The 15,458-nt window shown below is 43.2% G+C and overlaps 1 protein-coding gene across 1 annotated transcript in view; it reads left to right on the plus strand.

The window, feature by feature from the left end:
- The window catches only part of LOC147730565 (carboxypeptidase O-like), a 237,983-nt gene that overhangs the window by 76,294 nt on the left and 146,231 nt on the right, over window positions 1-15,458 (plus strand). Inside the window, exon 6 of the mRNA XM_086955342.1 lies at window positions 10,908-11,012. Within this exon, the coding sequence (XP_086811468.1) occupies window positions 10,908-11,012 (105 nt within the window). The remainder of the gene's footprint in view (window positions 1-10,907; window positions 11,013-15,458) is intronic.

The following is a 15,458-nucleotide window of genomic DNA, read 5'->3' on the forward strand; positions in this document are numbered from 1 at the left end:
AATAAAGGGCGGGCGCGCTTTGGGAAAATGTAGTTTTTTAAAAGTGATTTTAAAAAGAACCTCCGGAGAGCATCATAAAAGCTACAAAAGAACATAAAGTGCAGCAAGTCCTTTGGAGACACAGCCACAGGGTGCTAGCACTTGTCCTCTGTGGCGCCACAGAGGAACAGCAAGTAAAAAATGGAAATAATCCATTCTAAACCTGGTCAATAAGAACCGCTCATAGTTCGACAGAGGCATTAAGAGATAAGGCTCAGTGCCCGGAATAGTTTTTAGCATCACGAATTTCCGCACGCTAGTTTTTGAAAATTCTACCCCATCTCTGTTTGCTTTTTTGAGCATGATAAAAGATTCCTTTACAAACAGCATGTCTTTTGCAGTTATAAAACCAGATCTTAAAAACAAGTCTGGGCGCCCCAGGTCACCAAAACAACCCTTTATGTATTTAAGCCATGGGATATCAATCATATGGTCCAGACTCATTACTTCCTTCAATATCTCATGATTAAGGCTTACGTCTTTATTCAGCCAACAGTTGAGCCAAAAAATCAATGGACGTATAGCCAGAATATCAGAAATAAATGCAGTCCCAGTCTCTTCATGTACTATTAAATTAGCAGTGCCTTTGGGAACCCCCAGCAGTTGTTTCAGGAAATTATTCTCAGCCACCTGAATTCACTCCAAGGCTACGTATCCCCATAATTCGCTTCCGTAGATGGCAGTTGCTATGCTTTTTGCTTGATACATTTTCAGTAATGCCGCAACTGGGCGCTTGCCCATCTTTGTGGCAAAATTGAGAAAATATGCATTTACTCTTGTCACTTTCCCCTTCCTTCTCCTAACCAGGGCACTCCAGTCCAAACGATCATCCATCAGGATGCCCAAGTAAGAGAAGGTTGGGGTTAAGGGCACCTTCTCTGTAATCACCCTAAAGGAATATTGCTTCTTAGGGCATGTCCCAACTTGCATCACAAATGATTTTGAGTTATGTAAATATTAAGAATCTGCAACTATGGAAATAGCTGTCTCTGCTTGAGATCAAATGATACCGGAGTGCGGTATCTTATTGTTTTTGCTTTGGGAAGGGTAGGATCTGAGCAATGGAAAAATTCCATCCCACATAGCTGCTAAGAAAAATTATCAAAATTCTTATGTTTGTCAGAATTATAATACCTATTGCTATTAAATAAGCAGCTAAATAATAAGTTCTCTAATTTGAAAGGGACAACCCGCCTTCCTGGGCTGGCAGAATCAGGTTCTTAAAACGTAATTGTCCTATTGCACTTGTTTCAAATAAATGTACTAATCAAAGCGTTCAATCTTTGCAAACAATTACTGTGTAGTACACATGGGCTTGATGTAAAAAAGAAGTTTAACAGAGGTAAGATACGCATTTTTACTAGCTGTATTCTCCCAATCATAGTAGAAATTGGTATCTTACCCCACCTATCCATCATACTTTTGATTGTAGTGATTGAGGGACAATAATGTAATCCATATGTATGTTCGAATTTCTCAGATACTCTAATTCCCAAATATCTGACTGGCTTCCTCTGGTGTGTAGTCTGCAAAAATTGACGTGAGACTTTGACACCTATATTAAAACTAAGCATTTCAGTTTTAGATATATTTACTTTTTAAGAACGTATTAAAGATTTCAAACAGATCATGAAGCACCATCCTCTCAGGTGACAAAAATAGCACCAAATCATCCACTTATAGTTTGAGCAACAAATAGGTCAAAAAGAGATGGTCAAATGATCTTGATGATGGTCAAAGTGCTCTTGATGGGGTCCTGGACCCTGCCATTCAAAGTTACTTGTCGACCTGGTGACCTGTTTTAGAATTCTCCAATATTTCCATCACTTTACATAAGTTGTTCCAGCTCTCAAGGTCAAAGGCTTTTCCTACATCTATGAACAAAATTGCCATTTGCGTCTTCGGGTAAAATAATCAGTTGCTTCAACTAGGTAATGGGCAGGCACGTAATGCCCATTGGCCTCAAAGGGCTTAACCGCCCTCTGCCCACCCCCCCACCCCTGTCGTGTGTGTCAGCCCGGGATGAGACTTCTTCCTGGGCACACACACAGCCGCACCCGAGTACTTCACAGGTCTTTTAAAGACCTTTTGCTTGTTAATGAGGCTCTGATGCCCCCCCCTGCTTAGAGCCCCTGCAGCTCCACTCGGCATTTTGCTTGAAGAATCAGCCCCCCCCCCCTCCCTCCGAAAAAATTTCTTAGCCCCCTTGAAATTTGACTCTAGTTGCGTCCTTGGTAATGGGTATTATAATACAGCCGACATCCAGAAATAAATCCCGTCTAATCGGACGAGACGTCTGCTACCGTTACTGCTAAGATTTACATAAGAATCTTACAGTCTGCATTCAGGAGTGTGATGGAGGGAATTATTTATGTGTTCTGGGTTTTTATCTTTTTTTAAAAAGCGTGTGAGGACCCCTTTACCAAAAGAAGTGGGGATGGCACCTTCACTCAGTACATTATTAAACATGTCAATCACATCTATTCCCAATTCCGGAAGGAATATTTTGTACCATTCTAATGGAAACCCATCCTCACCTGCAGCTTTGCACCTGGGCAGTGCTTTGACCACTCACTTGATTTCCTGTAGGGTTATGGGGCAGGATCTTGTGCTGCTTCATTTGTCAGCTTCGGGAGTCCAATTATACCTAACAAATGGAGTATATCATTATTGCACGAATGCTGGTCTGCTGTATAAAAGCTCGCAAAATGCTACTGAAATACCTCTTCTATTTGAGGAGCTTAATGCAGCAATGTGTCCTTCTCAGGTGGATCCCTAATTTTTAGAATAGTGTTTTAAGATTGTCGTGTTCTGGCCCTCCAGGCTCCCAGCCATTCAATTATCTTCCCCTCCTCATATAGGTGTTGGCCAAATGTCCTACTATTAAGAACCTGCTTCTCAATAAAGATTGTTGTAGCTCTTGTTTGGTTACTCTCACGCTTTAAAATACTGTGGACTAGTTACTTGAGTGAGCTTTAACTCTGCCAGGTTAAGGGTCTCCGTCAATATTCCTCAATACACAGGCTCAAATTTAGTACTGGATCTGGGCCAGAAAACTTCACTATTTACATGGCATACGCTGAAACCCTAGAGAACTGATGCTATTTAACCAGGCAAAAGTAACGTATCTCTATTTGCCTTGCTGTCAGTAAAAAAACACTTAAGCACTGCTTCTTTGCCAATGGCTGGACAACATGTAATAGTTCCTTATGACAGAATAGTTAAGGTGACAAGCTGTAGTGACCTCCTGACGAGGGCCCGGCACTTATTTTTTTTTTCCAAATTAAGCACTGCCTAGATCCCCAACTAAATTTGGCTGGCAATTACAAGTGGAGATACCATGCAAAGGGATGCAGGTTCTGGTAGGTATCTTAACTCCAGACTTCCAGTCTGAAAGTCCTCTTTGTTTTTTGGATTGTATTAAAAATATTATCTCTGTAAGTCAATTCGACATGGCCTGTGACTTTAGAAGCCAGGAGAAAGTCGCTGTCGTTCCTGGTTTATTGAAATTAGCTTGAAAAGCAAAAATCTCAAGGTATCTTGAGGCTTGCCACCTTAACTATTCTGTCATAAGGAACTATGACATGTTGTCCAGCCATTGGCAAAGAAGCAATGCTTAAGTGTTTTTTTTACTGACAGCAAGGCAAATAGAGATACTTTACTTTTGCCTGGTTAAATAGCATCAGTTCTCTAGGGTTTCAGTGTATGCCATGTAAATAGGGAAGTTTTCTGGCCCAGATCCAGTACTAAATTTGAGCCTGTGTTTTCCAGTGCTCTGCACCGGCACTTATTTGCCAGAACCTCCAGTTATAACAGATGCCACATGGTGGCACCGTTTGTGTAGTTTAAAGTTGAGCAGAAAAACAGTTGTTAGTTAGTTCAATATACATTAAAAACAACTAATGGCTGCTACCCAAGTCATTCTTACAGCTTTGGTGGCCTCGAACAGTTTGAATTGTATCACTTGTAGCAGTGTGATGGTAGTAGTTATGTAAGTACAATGGCAATGTGTGGGTTAAACTGTGGTGACCTCCTGACGAGGGCCTGGCACTTATTTTTTTCCAATTTAAACACTGCCCAGAACCCCAACCCAATTTGGCTGGCAATTAGAAGTGGAGATACCATGCAAAGGAATGCAGGTTCTTGTAGGTATCATAACTCCAGACTTCCAGTCTGGAAGTCCTCTTTGTTTTTTGGGTTGTATTAAAAATATTATATCTAAAAGTCAGTTCGACATGACCTGTGACTAGAAGCCGGGAGAAAGTTTGGTCATTGTTGGTTGGATGGAGGTCCGATGATTAAGCCAAAAACGCTGTCCTTCCTGGTTCCCTTCTGCTACTGGCACTCCGGAGAAGGGTTGGAAGAGGAAACAGCAATTTTTTTCTTGAGTGGAAAGGTTCTGCCCCATGTTTTGGCAACAGGGAAAAGAGTGATACCAGCAAGAGAATTGGCAGAATGAGGCCAAAAAATAAATATATCATAACTCCACTTATTGGCCATTGAGAGGTTTCCGGCCTAGAACTGGAAATGACATCCTATACACGGAATTATCGTGTTCCAAACCACATGTGGTTACTGATTCTGGGCCCGATTCCGTGCACATTCTCCTGTTTTGAGCTGAAAAAATAATAATAATGTGTGTTAAATCACGTAAAGTTTTTTCTGGTGTCTTCCTGTGCACTGTAAAACTTGTAATCAGGTGAGATGTATCATCCCTCGTCCCGAAGTTGTATGGGCCCCATAGTAGTACAAAATATCTGTTATTCATAGGTTAGCTAGATAGATACTATAGATTCAATGTGACTTACTTGCCCGCCAGTTAAAAAGTTATAGTTTATCTATTATGTACTCGGCTGTTCGCTGAGAATCATAGAATTTCTGCTGTATACCTGGCTGCTGCCTGAGCAGCACAAAATATTTGCTTTTTACCCAGTAAGCGCTGCCGCGGGTTGGAAAACTCATTTCCGACATTACACCACAAGCCCACAGGCCATGCCCACTGCAGTGAGGCCACGCCCCCTTCTTCCTAAACTAACATAAGCCGCGCTGACTACAAGCTCGCGTTAGAGGACACTGACTCCTGAGGCGGAAAGCCGGGAGAGACGTTCGTTTCTTTTAAAAATTGTATTTTGCACTGATTGTTTTTACCTGGCTGCTCTCTTCTCCCTGGGCACATCTCCCCTCAAAACTTGCTGGATATCCCGGCGCAGCGGATGTAAGCGCTGCCGCGGGTTGGAAAACTCATTTCCGACATTACACCACAAGCCCACAGGCCATGCCCACTGCCGTGAGGCCACGCCCCTCCCCTCCCCTATAACAATGTGCATTTCTCGGACGCGCAGCGGGCGCGCTACCAGCGTGCCAAAGGCAAGCCCGTCTGCGCCCGTCCGCGGCCGGACGGGGTCAGGGGCACTGCACTATGCCCATTTTACGTACTATACTCCCGATATACTCTGTGCATACCAAGGCCCTTGGGCTGAATCAAGCAGCACTGGGGCATATCATGGATGCCGGGATTTTATGCGCTCATCCTTTACCCCTTTTACCATCTAATTTGCCTTCACTATCCCGACCTTCCACCTGCCCCTGTTCTTCCATCCCCCTAGAAAGTGACACAACAACCATTTCTGCCTTCCTGTTAAATACACGGTCGGCTGTAAAACACCATCTCGACTTGTTCATTTTCTTGGACATTCAAAAACCGGACCTATTGTTCCTCACGGAAACTTGGTTCTGCCAGGACTCCCTGCCCAACTTACTCGCAGCCCTGCCCACTTCGTACTACGCTTTACGGGCAGATCCGCCTCCTGGCAAAGCAGGGGGGGGGAGTGGCTCTGATTATCCGTTCCGGTTTACACTTTCAACTATTATCCTACCCACTAATCCCAGCAGATGACTACTTGGTTGCATGTTCTAACTCCTTTCAGACGCCAATCACTTGTGTTTTGATGTATCGTCCTCCCCAAAATATGCCTCATTTCCTTCCGGCTCTTCAGGACCTGTTAGCTACGTTGGCTGTGAATAACTCGGTGGTCCTGGTTTTGGGAGACTTTAATTTTTTTCCCTTCCAGAGACTTCACGGAATCACTTCACAGTCTGAACTTCATACCACATATTCATACTCCAACCCACGTTCAGGGTCATATTTTAGACCAAGTTTGGTCTCTCAATATCCCTATCCCTGCTCCTACTGTCACCCCTTGTTTGTGGTCCGACCATCATTTGATTTCCTTTTTCTTGGATTTAAGTTTAACCACAAAACCCCCTCTGCCCAAGAACACCTGGGCTCGTAACTGGGGCCAAGTCGATATTTCCTCTCTCTGCTCCTCTCTTTTTGCCTCTAGTCCTGCTATAGAGGAACTTTCCACACCGCTTCAAGCAGAGAACTTAAATAAATGGCTGTCCAATGCTGTGATCAGGTGGCCCTCCTAAGGCGCATTAGGGTTAGACGCGCCCACAACGTTAACAAATGGTTCCGCTGCCCGCCGATTAGAGCGCACTTGGAGACGTACTTATTGCACTGCCTCTAAATCACTGTATTCCTCCATCCAGGCGGAGTACAAGAAAGCCATCCTAGACGCTAAAACCAATTATTTCTCCAACAAGATCCTCCGGGCAGAAAACCAACCTAGAGAAATCTTCGCCACAGTCTTTGAATTAGCCTCTTCGGACAGGACCACTTCTAAGCCTGTACCTTCCCAGCCCCTGTGTGACTCGCTGAATAATTTTTATATTAATAAAATTGCAGACATTAAGGCCAACATTCCCCTTCCTTCCCCTGCCTTTTTAAACCCTGACCCACCACTCAACACCAATCACCTGGATCACATAACTCCTTTGTCTAAAGAAACTTTTCTCTCTTTGCTCCCATGCATCAAGTCTCGATCCCCTTCCGACATTTGCCCGGCTTACATCTTGCGTGATATCTTCCTGACCTGCCCTTCCCCCCTTCTTATTTTTCTCAATGAGACCCTCAAGTCAGGAATTGTCCCTCCTTGTCACAAATCAGCCACTATCATCCCTATCTTAAAGAAACCAGGTGCAGACTCAACAGCGTTAGCAAACTATCAGCCTGTTTCCCTTCTCCCTTACTTGGCCAAAGTTCTTGAATGCCACGCCACTAAAATCCTCAGTTCCTTTATCGAGGATAGTGGCTACCTTGCACCGTGCCAAGCAGGGTTCCGCCTTCTCCATTCCACCGAAAAAGTGGTGGTCTCCGTCATGGATACACTTAGAGAGGGCCTAGATGCTAATCTCCCTCAAGCACTGGTTCTCCTTGACTTGTTGGCCGCCTTCGACACGGTGGACCACACCATCCTTCTCTCCCGTGTCGAGGTGGCAGGCATTGGAGGTTCGGCCCTGGCCTGGCTCAGCTCATTTTTGAGCGACCGCTCACAGGCAGTCCATTTGGCGGACTTTTCCTCCCCTGCTCGCAAGGTACAATGTGGCGTCCCCCAGGGATCTTTTCTCTCCCCTCTTCTTTTTAATTTGTATATCTTTCCACTTATTTCTGCCCTGCAGAGGATGGAGGTCACGGTGTTTAATTATGCCGATGACCTCCAGCTCATTTTTAACCTCTCCGATTCTCCTGACTCTATATACAATTTCCAGTCGGTGATTCCCTTTATCAGGGATTGGATGAGCTTTAACCATCTCAAGCTCAACCCTGATAAGACCGAGCTTCTCCTCACTGGTGATAAACTCAACCCTTGGTCTTCTATTTTTTGGCCCCCCTCTTTTGGTCCTCCTCCCTCTCCTTCCCCCTCTGTTAAGACACTGGGGATTACGCTCAATCAACATCTCACCCTACAATCCCAGATTAGCACAGTGGTCTCCTCTTGCTTCTTTATTTTTCGCACTATTCGAAAAATTTCACAGTTCTTTTCCTTTTCAGCTCTTAAACTGATCCTTATGGCTATGGTCCTTTCCCGTTTAGATTACGGCAACGTTCTGTACAATGGAGCCCCCGCCTACGCCTTCCGGCGACTCCAATTGGTGCAGAACCAAGCTGCCCGCTTGGTCTACGGCCTACCTAAATCACATCACATTTCTCCCCTTCTAAGATCCCTTCATTGGCTTCCTATCAAAGAAAGGGCCCTTTTTAAGATGGGATGTATTACGGTTCAGGCCCTCGCGGGAACAGCTCCTTCTTTTATTAAGTCCAAAATCGAACCCTACATCCCCAGCAGACAACTGCGTTCCTCCTCTTTGTCCCTCTTGGTGGTGCCCAGGTTCAAGAAGAGGAGAATGGGAGGCTCTAAGTTCTCTGTCCTTGTTCTGCAGTTTTGGAACTCTTTACATCTACCAATGAGATTGATACCTTCCTATCTGGAGTTTCGTAGCACTCTGAAAACTATTCTGTTTTCACAGGCTTTTAATATCTAAACCGCCTTGCCATCCAACTTAGGATTCCTCCTCAACAGCGCCATGAAACCGCCTGGTAAACAAGCGCTCAACAAATACCCTTAAATACAAATTCAAATTCAGTTGATGGATGAATATTACAGAATATATGCTATACGCGCACAACAGACTAACAGCCAGCTGAGCCAGGTAAAGAGGAGAGATTATTTACTATTTACCCAGATGTCAGGCACTCAGTAGAAGACCTGGGAGTATTTTTAATTACATCAGAGTAGTCTGAGTAATTTTGGTAATTCAGTTACACTGGTCGACGCGGAAGGAGCAATTTGGGGGCAAAACCTAGCACAGAAACAATGAATTTAGCGCGCAGCTCCATGTGCCGCTCTCTATGTTATTTTCAATTCAGGACTATTTGATTTGATTGCATTAAGTTTGGAATCAAGAGTGCATTTTGTGCTAAGAAACTGGTGCAAAATGCCAGGAGTACATTGGGGAAAAATCATATCCCAAGTGCACAATTAGCAAGCGGAAGCAGTGCTATTCATGTTCTATTGCGTGTAGAGTAAAATGCATCCTTGTGTCCATTTTGGATGTGACGGGGTGTTTTCCCATTATGAATGTAGCATTACATGCAGAATTACTCTTCTTGCATAATCAGGCAAAATGTTTTGGTAATTCAGCTGAGTTACAGAACTTACGCCCACCCCTACTTAGCAGAGATAAGGTGCTGTGAGTTCGCATCCAGGCATACAGAATAATTTATGAACTTTCCAGAATAATGAATGTACTTTATGGACAGAGCTGGGCACATATAAGAGAACCATCACTACTTAACTTGAGGTCAGGAAAATAATATATAAACTGTGTTGTGTAAGTGGCAAATACCAGGGATTTTAACTATTAAACTAGTAGTTGATGACCACATAAAAACAGTAGCGGCTACTACCGTACCTGGGTGGTAGGGCAGGGGCCGTGGGGTGGGGCGGATACAAAAAGTAAAACAAAAACAACAAAAACACTTCCCTGTGACAGCAGGCCGGCTGCCGCCTCTCCTCTGTCCTCTTCTTTCTGACTCTAGTCTGCAGCAGGATGCAGGAAGCAGCAGGAAGCACCCGGCACCCAGCCTCCCGATAGCCAATCACAATGCTGCAATGCAGCGTTATGAGTGGCCCGAGCACTGTGGATCGGCGCTGAGCCAGCGAATGAGGGCCTGGGCTTGTTCTCGATGCAGGCTGTAATGCAGCTTGCATGGAGAAGATGCGAAGTGTGCATGAATGATTGGCCAGCCCAACATTTTTTATTGAATTGTAGTAATAAAATTGCAATCTCTGATCATTGAATCTGTTTATGGAACTGATTTTTGTATCCAGAACCACTGTATTTCATTTTTTGTTAAGGGTCCACAGTCCCACTCGTAGCATTTAAGTTTTTAGCCCTGTGTATATGGTATAGCACTTTGCAAGGGACTTATAAATAAATTGTATATGCCAAACAAGTGTCATTCTATTTTGACATGTTTAAAGGAGAGAGCACACACACCTAACCACTGGTTAGCAGTAATAAAGTGCAAAGAGTCTCAAAGGGAACATAAAGAAATTTAGCACAACAGAAGGTGATAAGGTAAAAAAAGTTTGTGGGTATACCTACAGAGAGGCCTAAGTCCAACACCTTATTTTATTCAATGAAAGAAGTTGTGAATTCGCATAATTTGCCATCTTTCCCTAATGCGTGTCTGAGCAGAGTGGTTTTTTGTTTTGTGAATTACCTCTTGCTTCTCATGACCCACAGGTTATGCTGTACTTGCTTTGATCTGACAAAACAATTTTAAATCTGATCTCAGCTAGATCTGAGCTGAGTGTGCCTATAATGAATCTTGCATTTTCCCAAATACTAACAATAGGAAATGTGGCATCCTATTCTTAAGTCTGGCTCGACAGAACAGCTGTTTTCAAGACCTCTTGTTACCAGTTCCTCAAAGTTCACAAGAAATGGCTCCAATCAGAGGAGTATTACCCTCTCACCTCGTGTTATTAGTTGTTTGGTGTATCATCCCGCCTCCTAAGGAGTGCTTGTATTGCAATGCAGAAGCGACTATTTTACATCGTAAAGTGCTGAATCTTCACATGTTCAATTTATCTCACGCATGGGTGGAATACAGAAAATAATCAATACTACTTTCTGTTTTTGCTTTTTTCACTGCAGGAGGCTTTATTAAATGCTTAACATTAAGTCGAGAAAACCCAGCTGCCTAAAAAAGCATTAGCAAAGCTAAATAGGTATTTCTTTAATTTAACACTGAAACACTGGAATGCACAAATGGAGTTTGCAAGCATTCATACATTAACGTCAGACCTATTGGCTTTACACTGCTCATAGCTGTTGATTTCTGATGAGCTCGTCCTGCTTATACCTGGAGTGTGGATGTAAACAATTATATTGATTAAAGGACTCATATAAATATGTAGATGGTAGTAATATCTAATGCTTCAATGTATTTGTAATAGATTGGTGTGCCGTCTTCAGTGCCTAAAAAGATTATCTGGATGGACTGTGGGATTCATGCCAGAGAATGGATTGCACCAGCTTATTGTCAGTGGTTTGTTAAAGAGGTAAGCCATGTGCCTGGTGTACCAGAGAACACTGGCATGTTCTAAAGGAGATGGTTGTGTGAACTGCACCTTATATCTCTGGCATCGAAGATAAGGTCAAGCCAAATATCACTGACAGGGGAAAGTATAAACGTGTGAATAAGGATGTCACAACACCCATACAGATATATATACACCATGCAGAGTAACAAAATCCACAGTTTAGATGAGAATAGTGTATAACGTGTTTAATTTATATATTTGTATTTGTGAACAACTGTATATGTTTTAATAACCTAAATATTGTTGACTGGATTTTTATATGCTTAGCTGTCTGCTAGTGCACCATCCATCTATTTATCTAAATTGATGGAATATCTAGGTATTTATATAGCATGTATTATTGCCGCCCCCACTTTGTTATCTGCTGCCTAGTCACACTTTGGCTTCACCTTGCTGCCTGCTTTCCTACGAGGCCTGTGAAACGCTGGAGGGGGTGCCTGCGGGGGTGCAGGGCATCCATGGCCAACCCAGTGCTCTGATTAGCAGCCCTCCTTCCTTAATGCTCTCACATGTAACAAGAACTCTATGTATCCAACATTACAAGTGCACCGCATCATCAAGCCTGACACCGACAAGCCAGAAGCCAACATCCAGGGGCCAGGACCTCTGCCTGTTTCTTACTCTATTCTGTTACATGGCCTTTTTCTCTCATGCAAAGTAATGACTGTGCTTCTTTCAAACATCAGGACCCTCTGACACTGTGTTATCATTAGGAAACAGCCTTTGGGTCCTTTTGTGGCCCTTCCCAGGGAGTATGCAGCTTCCACCATTGTTCCAATTCCTGGAATGTCTGCCAACCTAATTTCGCCATCTACCCGAGTCTATGCTGGCTCTTCTGGGAATGGATGCCTCGTGCGGGGGCTCTCTCCAGTAGAGGGAGAATAGTTAATCATTTCAACGAAATAGACTACAAATCTGGCTGTTATAGATGTCAAATTGTAACATTATTTGTTACCCCAATCGTTGTTTAGAGTTGGATTATTCAGTAGATGTTTTCCCTAATTATCTTGTAGCAAACGAGAAGGTAAATTCTAGTGCGAAGCCTACCAGACTTGATGAAAGTGATTGTTACTAATTGTTACTTTCGGACCTCTTTTTGCTATAGTGTGGCCAAGTGAACATGTCTACTATGTGTATGTAGCCCATATCTTTGAGCTATAATATCACAGCTCCTAATATTGAAGACCACGCATCTCTTGAATGACGCATGCAATTATGAATACGTTGACCTCATTAGTAAATTTGCTCAGTAAGCAATTGACGACACAAGATCGCTCCTTAGATGTAATAGCTTCCACTATTTAGGATTTAATCGTAACTTTTAATGGCCTGGTTTTAAGACACCAGTTTATTCAGATCAAAGCCTACTTTTTGATGTAACTCCAGTCACTATATGCCTTGCTGGGATAGCCCGTGACCACTCTCCTAATAATGAACATATCATTACACCTACAGTGTCTTTGTCTCTCATTTTGTAAACGATAACCTGTCTCTCTGCTCCTCGGTTCCTATTAGCTCTCACAGATCTGATACCGATGATGAAAAGGGATGAATGATCTGCTGCAACTCAGAATGTGACCAGGAATAAAGCGACCTCAAATTGGACATCATAGTGACAAAAGCACAAAGAAAAATGTGTTACCTCCAAAGTGCAATAAACTAAATCCAGTTTCCGACCTGTCAGAAAACACATTATCTAAGGGCCAGATATACAAAGCCCTTTTTCAGCCATAAGCATTTCGATTCACACATTGGCTAGGCAGTCGCAGCCGGCATGACTCGCAGGTGGGGGGAAGGGGTTCACAGTGGGGGGTTTAATTTAAAATTACAAATAAAAAATTAAATGTTAACTTACCCGGCTGGTCCTGCGTCGTCTCTGCTCCTCTCCTGAACAGGAAGCAGGCAGCCTCCTTCCCCACCCCATAGCCATTCGCAATTCTGGCAGCGTTGTGGTTGGTCAGGATGCCGACTAGCCAGGCCTTTATGGGGAGGCCTACATGGCGAAAAGGCAGAGTGCGCATGACTGCTTTGGTCGTCCCAAGAGGCCAAACAGTCAGTGCCCTCAGTAGTGGGCAAGCCACTCCTTCCCTGCCCTAAAGCAGGACCGCCTACCCCTAACCAAACCCTTCTGCTTTTGAGAAGTGCGAGAAGCAGAAACATAAAGTGGTATTTATGATACCATTTTATGCTTCTGCTTCTCGCACTGCGAGAAAGCAGTGGGGCGACGCTCCTCCGCCCTCATGGAGGAACCCCTCTGTGGCAGGGTCAAAACGGAGATGACGTGGTGAGCAAAATAACAATGGATTAAACCCAGATCTGTGACTGGGGGTGAGGGTTTGAAACTTTCAACACTCCATCCATCATTTTATTTCGTGATGTTATTATGATATTTTATTCACTATGAGCTTTGAGGACCACACAATCTTTGCTGATTCCCCGTGGTCAGTGTTTCCCCTTTCTGAAATACTGACTGCAAGAATATATTGAGAAACTCTGTGTTGAAATCCTGAAAGCGCTTTTTTCAATTTTATTTAATTGCCTTTACTGAGAATATCAGGCAGTTCATGCATTTGGTACATTGGAGAGAAAATAAGTGTTTCATGACATTAATTTTCTGGGTAGATTTTACTATCCTGTATGAACTCCAGATAATCCCTATTTCTGATCATTGAAAGATCGAAAGTTTCAGTGTCGGTATCAACATTTATTCCCAACTTGCGTTTGCACTTGTTTCATGTGATTTTCTTGGTTGTTTCAATTCAATTCTGTTTTTTTGTGTACGTCTTTTGCACTGAATTCTTTTAAATCTTTGCATTGCCCAGGTTGCTATGGGTCCCACATTATACTGCTCATTTCTCCCTAAATTAGGGAGTATTGGTTGAAAAGCTTCTGATCCCACACTTGTTAAGGATCTATGTTTTATTTGCCTGAGTGGGCTGTTGATACTTGATGCTTCTGTTTTTTAGTCCAGTTTGCGTATAATTAGTATATTCTCTAAACACGTGGATACACTGCAATTTGAAAATCAGGCCTCTGCGAGTGGCAGAATGAGGGCAGTGTGTGTTTTTAAAATACCCCTCACACACTATAAATCCCATAGTGTCATTCACCCATCATTGGGGTCTCCCCGCCCCTCTACGGGGCGGGGCGTGCTTCGACCTACGAGTGACGCAGGAGCACTTATATTTTTGACAATTGGCTATGTGATGTGATGAGGATAGTGATATGTGTTGGGGAGTGTAGAGACCTATTTACGTGAATGGTAGTGTAAAAAAAGGGTGAAAATTCCCTGGCTAGTCGAAAAAATTAACTTTAATGGCTTCGCAAGCTGGGAACATTAAAAAGGGGGTTAGTAAGTAGAATTTCTAGACTGTGGTTTGCACATCCACGGAGCTGCTGAAGGGTATGGAATAAAGCCAGATTAGGCAAGCGGTCACTAACCAGTCAACTAATCACCCTAAGACGCAGGCTCATGAGGCCCTATCACCACGCTTCAAATAGACCATATTAGGTCATTTTTTATGAAAATGCCTCACTAAGGGCCAACTCAAGCCCTGAGGCTAAACCTAGCAGCCGATTTTTGCTGTTAAGTTTTAGGACCATAGGCATTTAACATTTAGTCTAGAATTGAGATTTGTGTAGGGATCAACAGAGGTCCTGATGAGTAGGCAGGAGGGGTCTGCCTATGAAACATGTCATGTCGACAAAGTAGACCACACTTGTAATTCTACTTACTAACCCCCTTTTTAATGTTCCCAGCTTGCGAAGCCATTAAAGTTAATTTTTCGACTAGCCAGGGAATTTTTACCCTTTTTTTACACTACCATTCATGTAAATAGGTCCATACACTCCCCAACACATATCACTATCCTCATCACATCACATAGCCAATTGTCAAAAATATAAGTGCTCCCGCATCACTCGTAGGTCGAAGCACGCCCCGCCCCGTAGAGGGACGGGAAGACCCCAATGATGGGAGAATGACACTATGGGATTCATAGTGTGTGAGGGGTATTTTAAAAACACACAGTGCCCTCATTCTTCCACTCGCAGAGTCCTGATTTTCAAATTGCAGTGTATCCACAAGTTTAGAGAATATACAAAATCATATAAAATTAGTCACCACTCACATTGATAGAATCCCATTGTTTACAAATCTAGTTCAGGAGGGTGATTCTATCATCTCCTCTACACTTCCCCAATTGATTGTTTGCGTATAATTAGTGCCATGAATATCTCTTAGGAGCTGTGTTACTTGCTCAACAGAGAAATGTTCTTCTTCTGTCATTCTGTCATTGCTTGTTTATTTGTTTCAGCACACTAATGTTAATAATAATCTAAATGTGGGACACTGGGTCACCTTACCATACATCTCAGGTGGGAATTAGCCAAGGAATGGATTTG

This window comes from Lissotriton vulgaris, chromosome 2_1, assembly GCF_964263255.1.
Source record: "Lissotriton vulgaris chromosome 2_1, aLisVul1.2, whole genome shotgun sequence".
Lineage (NCBI taxonomy): Eukaryota > Metazoa > Chordata > Amphibia > Caudata > Salamandridae > Lissotriton > Lissotriton vulgaris.